The 17,039-nt window shown below is 37.8% G+C and overlaps 1 protein-coding gene across 3 annotated transcripts in view; it reads left to right on the forward strand.

Moving 5' to 3' along the window:
- Positions 1 to 17,039, forward strand: part of pbx1a (pre-B-cell leukemia homeobox 1a) — an 83,846-nt gene that overhangs the window by 45,546 nt on the left and 21,261 nt on the right. For 2 of the 3 annotated variants that reach the window (XM_067454025.1, XM_067454023.1), the window contains exons 3-5: positions 15,849 to 16,108; positions 16,283 to 16,473; positions 16,718 to 16,853. In XM_067454025.1, the coding sequence (XP_067310126.1) occupies positions 15,849 to 16,108; positions 16,283 to 16,473; positions 16,718 to 16,853 (587 nt within the window). The remainder of the gene's footprint in view (positions 1 to 15,848; positions 16,109 to 16,282; positions 16,474 to 16,717; positions 16,854 to 17,039) is intronic. The other variant, XM_067454024.1, reaches the window with a different exon arrangement.

The raw sequence follows: 17,039 nt of genomic DNA on the forward strand, positions 1-17,039 counted from the left end.
TGGGTAAATTACTTTTAGCTGTGTAAAGAAAACAACAACAACTGGATTAAAACCACAAAGTACATCTGTAGAAAACACAAATTCATTTGAGCTCCTCAGGGAAAACTATTCCCATGTGAATAGGTCTGTGTTTGATGAAACACTCTTCATGTTTGCATTTTTCCATAGAGGGATTGAAATGACTCGGGATAGCACAGAGATGGATTTATCTGATGAGGACGGCTGCTATCTCTGAGAACCCGGTGTCATATGCGAGATGCAGACATCCATGTTCCAGAGAAGCCAGACACCACAGGCAATTGTCTGTGTGTCTGCGAGTGGCCATATGTTGCACGTCCTTGTGTCGTAGCTTAAGGGAGATGCTCCCCTAGAGATGAGAGGTTATTGTAGTTTGAAATGAATCCCTCATTCCTCCCCCTTCCCATCATGCTCCATCCCCCTTAGCTTCACTCACTCAGTCATTCTCATGGGATCGAGAGCAAAAAACACAGGAGTCTTGATCAAACAGGTAGCTGCCACCAAATGCTGTCAGATGGCTTCGGTTTTGCCCCCGGTCCTCTTTAAAAAAAAGTTTAAAAAAAATCGAAAACAGACCGCTTCGGTTGCCGAGCCCCTTTCATCTGCCTCCAGATGTGGTTTAATTTACTGCGACTTGGCTAATTATGGTAATTAAGGATTAATTACTGTTAATTACTTTCGCATAAACTCATCACCAGTCAAAGAGCGAAGCCTTATGAAATGTGCCACGCGTGCAAATACACACCACGGGGACCTCGACGAGCGTGCAGGGGCTCCCTTTACATGCTGTCGCTCATATAGAGACCATTTTGAGGGCCATAACAGAGCGGGGTTACTGCTCTCACACGTTCACCTCTGCTCTTAAGCCCACCTGCACAGATGAACATCAAGCCACGTGCAGTCCTGCTATGTTATTATTTTTTTAAAGACAAATTTACTCACTGAAGTGTCTTTTTTTGGGAATGTTTAGATATAAATAAAATAATAGTTCAACTCAACACGAGACGTCTGTCATTATTCACCTGTAAGACTTCCTATCTTTCATGAAAAACGTAAGAAGACGTTTGAAGAATGTTCACACTGCTCTTTTCCTACATTTATTTGTCGGAAACCACTACGATAAAAGCTTGATGGTTTAATGTTTGAAAATAAAATATAAATAAAACATAGGTATTTGTAATGTAAAGGATTTTTTTTTTATTAAATGCTTTTTAAAATTTTGAAATACAGTAGTTTTAAAAATAATCATACACTGTAAAAAAAAATTGTTGATTTTTGTTGGTTAACTTAAAAAAGTAAGTAACCTGGTTGCCTCAATTTTGAGTTGATTGAAATTAAAAATTTGAGTTAATGCAATGAAGGAAATTTGTTTAATAAATAGAAACTCAAAATATTTTTGTATCTGAACCACATAAAAAATTTGATAAATCATGAAAATAGCACAATTTGGCATGTTTCATCAGAAATAAAACACACACAATTATCCAATATGCTTACAGAATCTTTTAATAATATTTTAATAAAGGTTGTCGAATCTCAAAATTTTTTTATTGTATTAACTCAAAATTTTAATTTCAATGAACTCAAAATTTTAAGGCAACCAGGTAACTTTTTTTTCTAAATAATTTTTTACAGTGTAATAAAAATCATTATTACTGTTTTATTACCATATTGAATGGGTCAAAGATAGAATATGGTAGACTGGGTAAACCCAGCCCGATCTGCCGGCGATATGATTTTGCCTTGCAGCTGCTCCACTCAAAAAAAATATTTGTTGAATTTACTTAAAAAAGCAGTATCAAAGGGGTTCCACACAACTATATTGAGTCCTTTTTATAAATAATAATGTTGTTATATGAACAAAAGAAATGCAAGTTAAGCTGAAAAAATGTCTTTGAGTAAATACAAACCATTTGAATTTGTCAAATTTGCTTTAAGCAGAACATCTCAAATCGAGATTGATAAAATGCAGTTTACTTGTTTATTGGTGTTTTCAGGTCATTTTTCAGAGTGAGAGAGAGAGCTTACATGATTGTTGCCAGATTGGACATCTTTAGGTAAAACACCAGATAGTGTTCTTTTCACAGAAAAGCTCTGATTGGGGGATTTGAATGACTGAAATCTGGCAACCTTCTTTCCCTCTAACAAAACCAAAACCAGTAGTTTTTATTCAAGTTTTTATTTTTTAAACTACATTTTAGACTTTTTTTGTCACCGATATTGTATGTTTATATAACGTTAGCACAATGTAGGCTACGCAGTGACTGTGATGTACTCTGAAATACAAGCATGCAAAAACATTATACTTCAGTTCTGAAAAATATAAATATATATATATATATATATATATATATATATATATATATATATATATATATATATATATATATATATATATATATATATATATATATATATATACACACACACACAAAATGAATAGAATCGTTTTAACTTATATGGTGGAGTAGGTAACGTTACCAACTAAACTAACATAGTATGACATGCGTATCTAAGGTTGTATTTTGTAATACAAAATAATATTAACCTTTGTCATTAGACACACTATTTAGTTTTGTATGGTACTTGGAGTTTCCTATTGTTACTGTACTAGCATCTTGCAATATCTAGACAATGATGTCTAAGAAACTTTCAATTTAATCAGAAATTGTTTAAACAGTCAATAAGTGAATAAATCACTACTTACTGCTTGCAGTAATACAGTTGTAATTGCCACTTTCTCCAGTTTAAGATGCTGAGCGAAGCTTGCTTGAAATGGGCCGAGCAAACGAACAATTTTGAATTAAATTGTTAAGGTATCTGATTAACATCAACCAAGACTGTTGACATTTTTTATCTGTGGGAAGGGTATGAACAGTCTGCTGCACAGGCTGCACAGCCTGGAGCATGACATTTGTGTCCATGAGCTGCCGTTTTTGTTATTCTCAAGTGTCTTGTTTTCCTGCAGTCCCGATGATTCAGCTCCGTCAGTTCCGCCTGACAATGAACATGTTCGGACAGATGCAAATGTTGGGGGCGTACATATAAATGATCCCCAGCGATTGCGTCACGGTTGGCGTTATGTTGAGAATCACTTATTTTTCCGTGGTTTTTCATGCACGAGATGTACATCAGAAGTATGAGGCAATGGTGTTTGAGACTCACATTATGTGATGTCACTGTACTGATCCCTTATTATTTCACTATGGCAAGGTTAATTCGATTTTTCATTCTATTTCATTTAATTTCTATTCTCTTTAATTAATGTTTAGCTTTTTAAATTATTTTGTATTGTCTATGCAAAGGCACTCCCCTACAAAAGCACCCCATTCATTCTAGCATGATTGACAGTTCCTATCATAAATCTGTTAGAAAGCTTGAAAAAGAACGGACCGTCACATGGCCTTTAATGTTGTTTTATGGTGCTATTTTGTCATTTTGGAGCCTTTACAGCCTCTGATCCCCATCTACTTTTATTGTAAGAAAACTAGCAGCATTAACATTCTTCAAAATATCTAATTTTGTGTTCTACAGAAGAAACAATGTCATACTTTAGAACAAAATAAGCTTTAAAAATAAGGCTTTGTGTGTGTCAGCCTTCAAGTATAACTTTGCAGGTATTTATTTGAGGAGAAAGATGACTTGATTTCCTTGGTGGTTGATTGTTACAGAGAAATTTCTCTCTAACATGCAATCCTCATAAAGGAAGCAATATACAGAGAGCTGGCGGATTCCCCAAGGAGCAGAGATTAAGTCATACGCACCTCTCCCTTTAGTAAACAGGCACCACACGCATGCAAGGGATGACAGAGAGGAAACCATTCTGCTCCAGCTCGATTAGATTAGCAAAATTCACTGGGAGAGGAGGAGGGGGGAGAGAGACAAGCGTGCATAATTAATTCTGACTTTGATCACTGTCGCTGTCTTTCAAAGGGATCATTTCCCATCTCCAGCTCTTTAAGAGACAGACATTATAGAGCAACTCTGGAAACTCAATATGTGTCTGTTGAAGCCAATACAGTGTCAAAGTGGAGTGTTATTGACAAACAGCCAAAAGCTGTGTGAACTTTGTGTTTTTAGTACGTTGAGGTGTTGTATTATGGTTTATATGTCTTACGCTGTGAACTAAATGAGCCGTTCTCATGTATTCTTGTCCCTGTGATCTGTCCTGGCAACATACCCAAGCGAAAGACATCTAATTTAGCCCAAAGGCTATAAAAACTCAGCTAGCTTAATGCACCAAGCTGAAGTCTGATTAGATCTAGCGAGGTTCGTTTCTGAGGCACCTTAAAAGACAGGACTTTGGTAGCCTGAGGACACTTTGCGTCGCCTGTTTTGAATAACAAATTCTTTTAATGAAGGTCTTTAAGTAGAAGTGCGTAGCTCTAAATTGTCTTGTGGTGTGCACCAGACTGCCTGGTGGAGGCTTGCTAATGCTAATCACGGTTATTAGCTGTAGCTTGGGGGCCAGTGGCGTCCCATCTCTCCGTTCTCCTCCTGACCCGTCTCGCTGACCATCGTCCGCAGGGAAGGGGGAAGGGGGGCACGAAAGGGAACACCAAAGCTGCGTAATATAACGCCTGTCATCTCAGCTCCCACCAGCTGTCATCACGGCAATGTTCTCCAGTTCATTTTTTTAATTGACACCGTACTTTACCATTCCATATCAGTTCTTTCCCCACCTCCTCTGCATCTTCAGTGTTCATTCTGTCACCTTCTGATTCCTTGAGCCCTCCCGTGCTTATTTTTGAGACGTCAATGTGGTGTCTGAACTGATTTAAATGAATAACTCTTTGTTGCAACTCTAAACCAAATGCATGTAAATGCATACAGGACCAGCCAAACCTCTTTTATTTGTGTTGTGGGATGAGATTTTCAGCATGTGGCCGTAACACAGAATGCAATAGATTAGCAACACAGTCAGAATCCCTACATCACAAACAAAGAGTGAAGAACGGGGCTGTGCTGAAGGACTGTGAATGTTTTATTATGCGGCCTGTACCACAGATAGTCTCTTTCTCTCTCTCTCTCTCTCGATCGCTCTCTGTCTCTCACTGTATTCAGGCCGTGTATAATGACGGCAGTGTTACATTAGCATGTCGCTGTCCTTCTTTTGGTCTCTCAGATGAGTTGGTGACAGGCCCACCATGACACAGAAAAGAGAGAAAATCAGAAATAAAGAAAACTGATTAGATGGCCCTTGAGATTCATAAAACTTTGATGCTCTTTGCTTTGCTCACTATTACCAAGGAATAACTGACAATGGGCCATTGAATTATTAGAGAAATAAACACACCGGAAGTGCAGTCATGAAATGAATGTCTATGTACAATAAATATTGGTAACCTGATGTATAATTTTCACAAAAATGTAACAGCCCATAGAATATTTTGTTGTATGAATATCAGAGCATGTATCAAAAGAAAGAGCAGACCCTCTGATTTAAAACAAAACAAAAAAATACTGTTTTATTGTAGCTTTATGCATTCCTTTTTGTATCAACACTTAAATTTGGGTAAGTTTCATAAACAAAAATCACGTTTTTGTCAAAGACTACATCCATATACGATTCAGAACCATCAAACATAGATGAAGTATATCGAGTCCATCAACACCCCTACTGCTTACACAGTCCTATAGCTCATCCTGGGTCGACATTTCATTAGATAGTTTGGATTTATTTGAGTTTTAATGTTGATGATCACATTATTTTACATATGCATCTGCTTACATACGATCACTTGGGGTTTTTTTGTGTGTTTTTTTGCGTCGTCTTTTCCTGTGTTTTCAACAGGAGATTCTGTTCTCATTCAGAAGATGTGTATAACTGTAAAAACACGGCAAACGAAAAGTTCTGTGTTTGGCAGGGAAGATTACTTATCTGAATACCACTATAAGTATATATATATATATATGTACTAATAGTGGTATTCAACACCATGGTGACCATAGTTTACAGCAATTATTGTACTGAGCCCAGCACTAATGATTTTTCCTACTGGATCTTTCCTATTGGGCCAGTGGCTCAAATTTGTACTTTCCCTGACAAAATTGGCCCCACCACATAAAATTAACGGCAATAGCTATGGATGCCAAATGTATCTGTGTGCAGTGTGTGTGTGTGTGTGTGTGTGTGTGTGTGTGTGTATATATATATACATTTAATTTATTTATGCATTTTTAAGAAATAAAAAAATACATATTGTATTGACCATAACATTACAATTATTATTGGCTTGATTTTGGTCGATATTGACCCAAATATATTTGCATCCCTGTAAGTAACTTAAGTATTTAGGCAAAAATTTGGGTTACAGTGGTAATAATGTCATAAGTCTTGTCTGAAATTGATAGTAAATTGTTTGAATGCATGAAACTCAGATATTTGTTCCTGTACAGTATATTGTAACCAAGGCATGTGGTGTAGTGAGGTGCATTAGATGTTTGTTGGCTGACTGCATGAGTCTGCTTGGAGATCTCAGGTCTCAGGTTACCGTATTGACTGCATCTGGAGAGGCTCCAGGGCCCAGCGCTAGCTGCCAGTGCCAGTCCAGGAAGGCAAACTTTCATCATCCTTGTCAGGGCCATCACAAGCGCCTTGTTTGACCATACATCTTCCTAATTGTGACAGAATACTTCAACATCATTAATTAAACATGCTTTCATTTAAGACGCTCACAGGGAGTTGAGGCCAGGGAGGGGGCTGGGCAGTATGAAAACACAGCAGCGCCGGGGCGGCTTGTTTGCATTTTTTGTTTGCATTTTTTGCACTTTTTGTGTTTTGACTGGTTGGCTTTGTGGTCATATCTCTGTCTGTTTTTTTTTTATTTTTTATTTTTTTATGGGATCGTGGTTGTGTTAATGCAAACGCCAAATGACAAAATTAAAGTGGTTTGTAAGAGGCTTTCACAATAAGGCCTGCTGCACAATAAGGCCTACTTCAATGCATCAGAATGTTCCTCTGTCATCAGTATATTATTTGTCTTGTGTGTGTGTACATTCGTTCCGGTGCAATTAACACAATGTAATGTCATTGATAGGGCCTCCTCCATCCACAGATTAATTATAGATGAGTACAGAGAGAGGTGGGAATTGTCTCCTGTCACCATTCAATTAAAACATGCCAGAGTGGGACGATTACTTAATCTCTGGCTTTCTATAGTCAGGCTAAACACATCCCTCTTATTCTCACTCAGAAACAAATAAACGTTGCCTCACTGACTATGTGTGTGGTTATATCTTTAGAGTAGAATGAATTAAGTGCATTGTCTAGGTAAAATAATGCATTTACCCTACCATTCAATAATAAAAGAAGACATTTAGATGCATTAAATTGATCAAAAATTAAAGCAAAAACCAAATGGTCTGACTTTGGATTTGTGAAATTATGCTACATAAAAAATACCCCCATGTAACAGCAGACGGACTGAATGAGAATGCAAATTCACTTTCTCACAGTAGGTGGCACTTATGAAACAGCAGCGATACAGCATTTCCTTGTTGTAAACAATGCACAACTCTTATATACACTACTTTATTAGCCTGGATGCCAGCCGAACTTAGCCTCGCCCATAACATTTTTAGGTCGGGCAGTTCGGTCTGGCCTTGCTCCATAGAGGAGTAATTATCTCCGAACAGAAACTGTTCGGACCAATGAAATCATCGGGACGGGCTTTAGACGATGACGGACAGATGATCAACAGTAACGTAATCATGCACGTCATCAAAGGGGCTTGGATTATATTTGTTCGAATCCTAAATGGAGAGCTTGTTTGTATATGCATTCACCTTCACATTTCTCTCAGAAATGATGATCATGTTGGGTAAGTACTCTGTGTATCATTCAATTTTTATTTTTATTTTCAACACCGGCAAAGATTGTGTATTCCAGCCTGATTTCAGCGCACGTACAGACAGGGTTGCCAAGTTTTTACAACAAAACCCGCCGACTACTAGCCCTATACAATAGCTTTTCGGGGGGTTCTCCGGGGGAAAAATGGCGTTTGGGGGGTAAAATGTGTGTTATTTTGGCAAGGTTGCCTGCTAAAATTCGCACTCATGGGTCTATATATCACATAATAGTCGCTTCAACCCGCGGACATAGAAAACAACTCGCGAGGGAAAAAACGCAGACTTAGCAACACAGTGCAGTTGAACTATGTTGACATTTGACAATGCGTCACTTCGTTGCTCTGATTGGTTGTAGGTCTGTCCATTTGATGTCTTTCCTGGTTCGGTTGAAACACGCCTCATAATCACAGCCCAATGGAGCAGTTTCAGACTCATATTCTGACTAGAATTGAGTATGACCACGTCAGGCTACTACTTTATACGAACATAAGAGAAATAGAAAATGCCATCGAATCTTCTGAAGACTAAAATATCAATCCACCCCCAATTCAATATTTTTATTTTTCTTCCAATATTTCATCTGGAACAGTGAGCTTTTTGCTCCTGATACATTATTTTCTGTACTCTTCTCTCCTCTTTGTGTGTATTTCTTCAGCATGCCCCTTCCCTGGCCTGTGTTAACGTCTTGTTTACAGAATTTGTGATTTTTCCACACAAAGTACATTTTGGAAAATTATTGCAGTGCAGTTTGTGTACGGAGTCCAGAACATACATACATACATACATACATATATATATATATATATATATATATATATATATATATATATATATATATATATATATGTTACAAAACAACAGGTTGCTGATTCTGTGTTTTTGGCAATAACTGTCCAGTTCCGATTTAAGGTCGACTGGTGGCTCTGTAGTATAATGGCTGTTTAATTTCTGACGAGTGCTTTGAGTGGTTGACCAATCACAACAGACTGGGCCATCTGACCAATCATAGCAGAGTAGTCTCTCAGAAAGGAGGGGTTTCGAGAGACTGAATTCTTTATCAGACCATTTCAGACACTGTGGGGGTTTATGCAATGCTAGAATGCTGTTTTATGTATAATGAGCTTTTTACAATGATATATAATTGGATTCCCATCCTAAATATGGATAAAGTAAAAAAAATAAAAAATAAACCTTGGATGTTTGATGGAGTATTTCTATGGCAAAAATGACTGTTTGACTGCTTCTCATAAGTTTCAGAAAATAAAATTCCGACTATGGGTCTATCTTAGGTCAGATACTGCGGAATGTCCTTGTACGGGCCGTACTGGATCTTCTCCCAGAAGGCCGCGCGCGCCACTAGAGCGAGAGGGCAAACGCTTTAGGGAAGCCGGCTGCTGGGCTGCAGTCACAGGACTTCACAAAACCAACAATGTCACCAAAGAAGTGTGTTTTGCTTGTCAAGGCAAGACAACCCAGTACAGCTTTCCAAAGAACCCATTGTTAATGGGATAGTGGATGGAGTTTGTTGTTCCGGAGCAGCAACGGATTTGTGCAAGTGTTTTTGTTTGTTTCCTGCATTTCCACGTCTGTGGTTAATAAACAAGGTATACAGTTCAACTCCGGATTTGGAGCCTGTCTAATACTGAAAAACGGAGAGGTTCCAGCGATTAAGGCTTACGGTAGTGTGTTGGAAGATGCTGTGAGTAAAACTGCTTCAAATGTCTTTGGTTAGCTATCGACTCGTTCATTCAAATGTGCTTCTATTCCGTTGTTTTTCTATGTAAACATGCACAAGTCTGACATGTAAAACTCTTCCGCTTACTACTGCTAACATTAAATCGCATACAAGTGTCCATTAACCAAATTGTATCCTCATAAACCACAAGTAAACACACAAATGTTGTGATACTTGCGATCATGGCATGCCGCTAAGCATATATGAGTTACAGTAGCGTTACATACCATTGAGACATCCTGCTGTAGTTATCATTGCTGCTTCTCCTGTTCAATTTCAACCTCTAGATCGGATTCTGGATCTGTGTGTGGCTAAAACTGAATGATCTTAATGGTTTGTTTGGGATAACGTTTTTTTTGTGTGTGTCGACGTTCAAGGATGTCAGAGCTTGTAGACGCTCTCAACGGAATAGCCACCGCACTCATCATTCGTTAGCTCCGCCCACACGATACACCTCCAGCCGCTTTTTCGGAAACACTCGGTACAGCGTATCTGTCTTTTATAAATATAATAAAACTAAACATTTATCGGAGATTTGAAGGATGCAATACTACTCTATAGGTAAGCCCGTTTGTGAATACCCAAACTTACAACTGTGGGTATTATTTATTTATTCATTTTTTATATTGGATTCATGTAAACCTATTAGGAGCCCTCCAAAACAAAATTAGGAACCTTTGAAACAGCATAATATAATAACAGGGGCACTTTAATAAAAAACATTTCTAGTGTAATGGTCAGTACAATGTTTCATTGTCATTTTCAAAGGTATTGTGAATTATGATTTTAAAAAGGGGAATATTCATAATTCATAATATTTTTTGTGTGCTTTCTGTCATTGTTATGAGTGCCTCAGTGGACATAACTGTCATCTGCTCAGTAGCTTTTATTGTCTTTAACTGAAAACAAAGATTACATTTCAATAACAAACTGTATGCAATTATATATATACATATATATATATATATATATATATATATATATATATATATATATATATATATATATATATATATATATATATGATTTTGATATATATGAGCTTTTTACAGAGAACTAAAGAGCCACGAGTCTGCTATGCGCCATATGTCGGTCTTTCTGATACAAAATCAGGCCAAATCCTCCTGTCTCAGCAGTAATCCATTCCACTCTTTGACTCCCAACTTAATTCCCTGAAGTTGATACCAGCCTTGGTTTAGACATTGAAAAGATAAACCCCCTGACTAAACCTAGCTCGAAGCCCCTGACTGCGTTAACGCCTCGTTTCGCCTAAACGAAACGCTTTTTATTGCTCCAAAGGAGGATTACAAGACTGTTTAACCTTGTGATCGAGCATACATTTTAAAAAGATTACAATTTCACAAACATGAGGAAGATGTGAGTTTTCTCAGGATTATCACAGGGAATACCAGACCCCGCTTGGCCTTGTTGTAGAAGTGAAGAGAGTGAAATGAGGTCTTGCTATCAGGTGCGTGGGTTCTAGATTGGCAAATCAGCTGTGAAAAGGAAAACCACTGCTGGGAGGGTGAAATTAAGGCTTGTCTGAGGAGAAGTCACATCTGAAAAACCTCCAAAAGTAAAATGGTCCATTAGAGACTTGTAAAAACTGCTGCAGTTCATGATGCTAAATAGCACATGCAAGAAAGAGAAAGATAGGTTAAGATGGGGTAATACATCCATCCCACCTTTCATTTTCTTCCCGACATCTCAGGATATTTCATCTGAACGGATTAATTAAATGGCTATGCTCTTATTCATTTTGGCATGTCAACAGGAAAATAACGTTTTGGGGCATTTGATTGTGATTCTGTGATATTTTGGTAACCCTTTATTTTACAGTGTCCTTGTTACATGTATAGTAATAACAGTAAATTAGACATCATTTGCATAAGATCATTTTAAAAATCACATTACAGCTGGGACAAGTTTACCCCAATAGCGTGGCTGTAACCTAATAATATATTATTTTCCCCAAATAATATATTGGATGATACATCATTGTTTTCTACATGCTAAACTCCTAATATGTTCTTATATGTTAGTGAAAACACAATGTTCTTAAGGGGGTCGTCTTATCCCATCGTCTCCTACAGAAAAAAGGGTAGAAGGAAGACTGAAAGAGAGAATGATCTGCTCCTCAGAAAACTGTTAATGTTTGTCTGCGGGTGGTTGAGTTCAGCTCAGTTCACATCGGCAGCGCATTGGGCATGGACCACACACACACATACACACACGCGCACACAGGGCCGGCAGCATTACGGCCTAATCGATTGCCATGCCATTACTGAATCAAAATAAATAAAGTGCATTGCGTCGGTTTGGGGTAATTAAGCAACAGCAAAGTGAATTGTATGATTATCCGCATCCATTGTATTTATTTAATATATTTCATGCATTTAATTGTGCACTGGAGGATATGGTTGGAATGAATAAATCATTATTTGCCTCATTAGATTTCCTCTCCAGATGAGCGTTGCGCACTTCTGGGCCTGTTTTTTTTTTAGTCGATGCCGTACACCAGTCACGTTCCACTGTTGCTGTCTCTTTCTATTATAAAGGCATAAAAGACTCGCTGTTTCTCTCTGGTTTTGAGCTATTGATATACACTTGTGTTTTTTTATTCGCTGTGAAATAGTTGGGTGGGCAGACAGTTGAGACGAGCCTGAAATTGGACAGTCCGGGTTATTTGAGAAGCAGAGCAAGATCGGTTGAAAACACATTCAAAGAGTTGAAGCGAAGAGTTCAAGAAAACAATCACTTTGAGAAACACACTCACCGTACAAGAGCCGCTGAAGGACACGCTAAAGAAGCAGGACGTTTGCGGTACTGCCAGCGTTCTCTGGAGAAATCTGCCCTGAACTCTTGACCTGTGAAGCCCCTCTGACAGCCCCTGACATTTGCAGTGGGAGTGGGCTGATTGGAAGAGGCTGGGCCGATTGGGTTCGGGTTGTGGAAACAGATTGCGACACACTGGTTGCCTCACCTTCCGCTGTCATCTTCGGAATGATGTCACAGGAACGTTTCATGGCCTGAATGGCGCAGTAGCGACAACAGACAGTAGTTGTTTTTACAGGTTTACATATGTAATAAGCCATATGGGTCACATTATATCAGCACCTCAACTGGTGGGCTTAACTGATTGGGTCACAGAAATGGTGCTCCGTATTCAGGCCAAATTCCAAGCTTGGAGCCCTTTCCTCGGACAGCACGCCAAATATGCTTATTTTATACTATATCTAATTATATTTAAGTGTTAACTCGTGAATACAGAGAAAACCAATGCTTAATGCAAAAAATATATATAAATGAATCATATACTTCCATATAGTTGGAATAGTATCAACTTTTAAAAAGGAGGGTAAACACTCCCTATTTCTTTTGTTTTGAATGTTATGGACTGTTGTTTATTTCTACACAGTCTTGTGGTCATTTTTTCTTTCAAAGGCTGTTAGTATTTATGACCCTGGACCACAAAAGGATAAAACCTTTTTTTTAATTTTTTTTATTTAGATTCATGCATCATCTGAAGGGTAAATAAATAGGGGTTGTTTAGGATAGGACAATATTTGGCCAATATACAATTATTTGAAATTAAAAAATCTAAATATTGAGAAAATCGCCTTTAAAGTTGTCCAAATTACATCTTTAGCTATGCATATTACTACTAATAATACATTTTTGATATATATGCAGTAGGAAATTTGTGAACATGATATTTACTTTTTGGCATAAAAGAAAAATGGCCACAAATATACCTGTGCGACTTATGACTGGTTTTGTGGTCCAGGGTCACAATTGATCAAAAATACTAATATTATTACAATGCTACCAAAATATCAGTACTGAGAGCATTGAATTCTTCATTTTAGAAAATCTTATACTTCTTTTTCAGAATAGAACATTCAAATGATTGAATTTAAACAATTTGAAATCCTTTGTGACATTATAATATATATATTCGTCTTTACTGCCAATTTTTATATTAATGCGTCCATTCTGAATAGCATTATTCATCTATTTGACCCCTAACTTTTGCAAATTAGTGTACAGATGTATATATTAATTTGATTCTAAGAAAAATGCTGTTTCTGTTCAATAAGCAATATTGATACTGTGTTTGGTAACCAATTGGCCTCCAACCATAACTGTTGCTTTATACAAGGAGTATCAGTTTTGTTGCATTCTAGAATTGTTAACTGCTATGGATCTTTATTGTCCAGCTGGTCTTCTACAGAAAATGTGCAGATGGTTGTTGTGATTTTTTTTTATTTTTTTTTGTAAGTCAGGATTTGTGTACTGTCTCAAGTTGCTCTTTGTTGAATCAATGGCTGGTGCAGGTTCTGTCTGCTGTCCCCGTACAGAACAGAAGGAGAGACATCTAGTGGCACACAAAGATACAACAGTTTATCATGTTGTTATAGCACCGCACTGCACAAACAGCCAAAACTCCTCCGAGAGTCCTTATAAAAGCTTATTTTCTTCGTATAACCAGACCCACGCAAAATCCTAAACTTCCTCCACTCTTTGCATGTTAGTTTCTTTGCTAATTTGATAATACTTTCTGCTACCAATAACAGTCTCTTAATACTCTTAGCTCTGTTAACCTATTTCACCAAATTATTTTGACCATATTTTACATTTAAATCAGGTGATAATTTGACCTGCACAGGAGTTGAACGTAATGTAGATGTACCTCTGTAACCAAGCCAATATAAACAGAGATACATGTGTAGTCCTAAAATCAGAGAGATTCGAAGAGTAGAGATTCATGGTATATTATCTTAATCTATATCAATCTATTGGAAAAAATGACAGACTTTCAGAGAACGAAAGACAAATACAGCAGTGTGGGGGGTAAAAATCTTGTTTTAATAATGCTTTTAATAATAATAATTTAATGATTTTACTCCTCAGCGGGTAAATATAAACTAAATTACCAAAAATGAGCTCTGGTATAATAATTTATTCTAAATGATTGTGCAAATCAATGAAATTATGGTTTTATTATCTCACGCCCTGCCAAGATCAGTGTATAGTTCCACATTTCTTTAATCACAAAGAGGAGCGCAATTAAAACGAGGCCATATATCATTTCTCAAGGTCTGTGAAAGCTCATAAGGAGACAATGAGGTGTTATTATGTTGGTTTTATTGCAGACATTTACTTTATGGAGGTCACTCATATTAAAGTTTTTCACAATTGCTAAGACACTGAACCCCATTCTCTGAACCTAAAGACATTCTCACTCAAATTTGTGTTGTACAACGTTAAACACAAGTTGCAAAAGGTAAACACAACTACAACAAAGCTATCATGGTTTAATGCCCACTATGGCTCTAAATTGTCCACACTCGTTTCTAATGAACAACCCAGCAAAATAGAAGTCTGTTCAGAGTGCAAAGATGCACTGAATGTTGGAGAGTGTTGTTCCTTTGTCCGGCAACAGACAACATTGCCTTCGACGTGGACAAATTCCTCAAGCTGGACGCAGCTTGAATACATGATTTTAAAGCAGAATTAATATCTCACTGGCTTTGATTTTGCAGTCGCACAACATTTTTGAGTGTGATTTTTTTTGAGTATGTATGTAGCATGCTTTTTTATTTCGAGTTTTCTTTGGCCTTTTGGACTTTTGCATTTAGACTACTGTATTTATAAAGTATGCAAGTGCTGAATACGGACATTCAAGAGTATACAATATACAATACATAAAATGCTATACTTGGAGTGCATACGGTATACAACTTATACACCTTACTTAGTTCCAGTTTCTATACGTTTTCACACAATTGGAGATGTAGTTTACAATGTGTACAATATGTATTTTTTTCTGTAACCTCTTGCTCAGGATGCTGTTCTACATTTTTTATGTAGTGTCCGATGAATGACATGTAGTGTTAATATATTGACTGAAGTGTGTATGATTTTTTGAGGCGATTGTTTGACAAGTTTCGTGAATATAGTTTTTGAATTTAATTTGGTTTTCTGTTTAATGTTGTCTTAGCAATTGTGAAAAACTGCATACATTACATATTTACTGTATATGCGTCTCATTTTTTTAAAGTATTGTATTGAGAAATTGCAAATCTTATTTTAAGCTAATACTGTCTATGATAATAAACAGTATAATATGTCAGCAAACTTTCCAGTAAGAGGCTTCAGTGAGTTTGATGGTGACTTAGTTTTTAGCTGTTGAGAGTAAAAAAATGACTCACGTTTTTATTCTCTCTTTCCTTCTTAACAGTACTCAGTATCCGTGGAGCTCAGGAGGAGGAGCCACCAGATGCTCAACTCATGCGATTGGACAACATGCTGCTAGCAGAGGGCGTGTCCGGACCCGAGAAAGGAGGCGGGTCTGCCGCAGCCGCCGCGGCCGCTGCTGCAGCAGGCGGCGCCGGGTCCGATAACTCGGCCGAACACTCAGACTACCGGGCCAAGCTGTCCCAGATCCGTCAGATCTACCACACAGAACTGGAGAAGTATGAGCAGGTGAGCGAACAGATGGTGAGTCTGGATTTCAGAGACTGACCTCTGTAAATTTAAATGTTTTTAAAAACAATAACAAAGAAAGACAAATACTCTCTTAAGGATAGGATATTTGTCCAGGAGAGCAGCTCCTGTAGTTATGTTTACATGCACAGAGACTGATCCTTGCGCCGCCCCTCTGTGCATGTTCAGGCGTGTAATGAGTTCACCACCCATGTGATGAACCTGCTGAGGGAGCAGTCTCGCACTCGGCCCATCTCCCCCAAAGAGATCGAGCGCATGGTGAGCATCATCCATCGCAAGTTCAGCTCCATCCAGATGCAGCTTAAACAGAGTACCTGCGAGGCGGTCATGATCCTGCGCTCCCGCTTCCTTGACGCCAGGTCTGTATGAGTGTATATGTGTGTGTGTGTGTGTGTGTGTGTGTTTGTGGAAGTATCTCATACACTTTATGAGATAGCATAAATACATTTTATGAGCATCTCACACAGCCGGTTCAAATGTGAAGGACTTTCTGAACACTGTAGCTTCTGAATCAAGCTGGCTTTGCTCTTTCCCTTTCTCATTCTCTCTTTCTCCTTCTCGCTTTCTCCCTTTCTTTCTTTCTGTTCTGTCAATTTCCATTAGACGAAAAAGGAGAAACTTCAATAAGCAGGCCACAGAGATCCTGAACGAATACTTCTACTCCCACCTAAGCAACCCATACCCCAGCGAGGAGGCCAAGGAGGAGCTGGCAAAGAAATGCTCCATTACAGTCTCACAGGTGAGACTCACCAACCTTCACCTCATACAGTGATGATGATGATGATGATGATGATGATGATGATGATATAAGTTTATTGTCAGACAATTTCTAGTCTGAAATGTTGTCTTGTGCTACAGTAAATTCTGTCACAAATGCAAAACCATACTACAATCAAATCCTTTACAATCACACACGTTTGGTTTG

This window comes from Pseudorasbora parva, chromosome 9 (assembly GCF_024679245.1).
Source record: "Pseudorasbora parva isolate DD20220531a chromosome 9, ASM2467924v1, whole genome shotgun sequence".
Taxonomy (NCBI): Eukaryota; Metazoa; Chordata; class Actinopteri; order Cypriniformes; family Gobionidae; genus Pseudorasbora; species Pseudorasbora parva.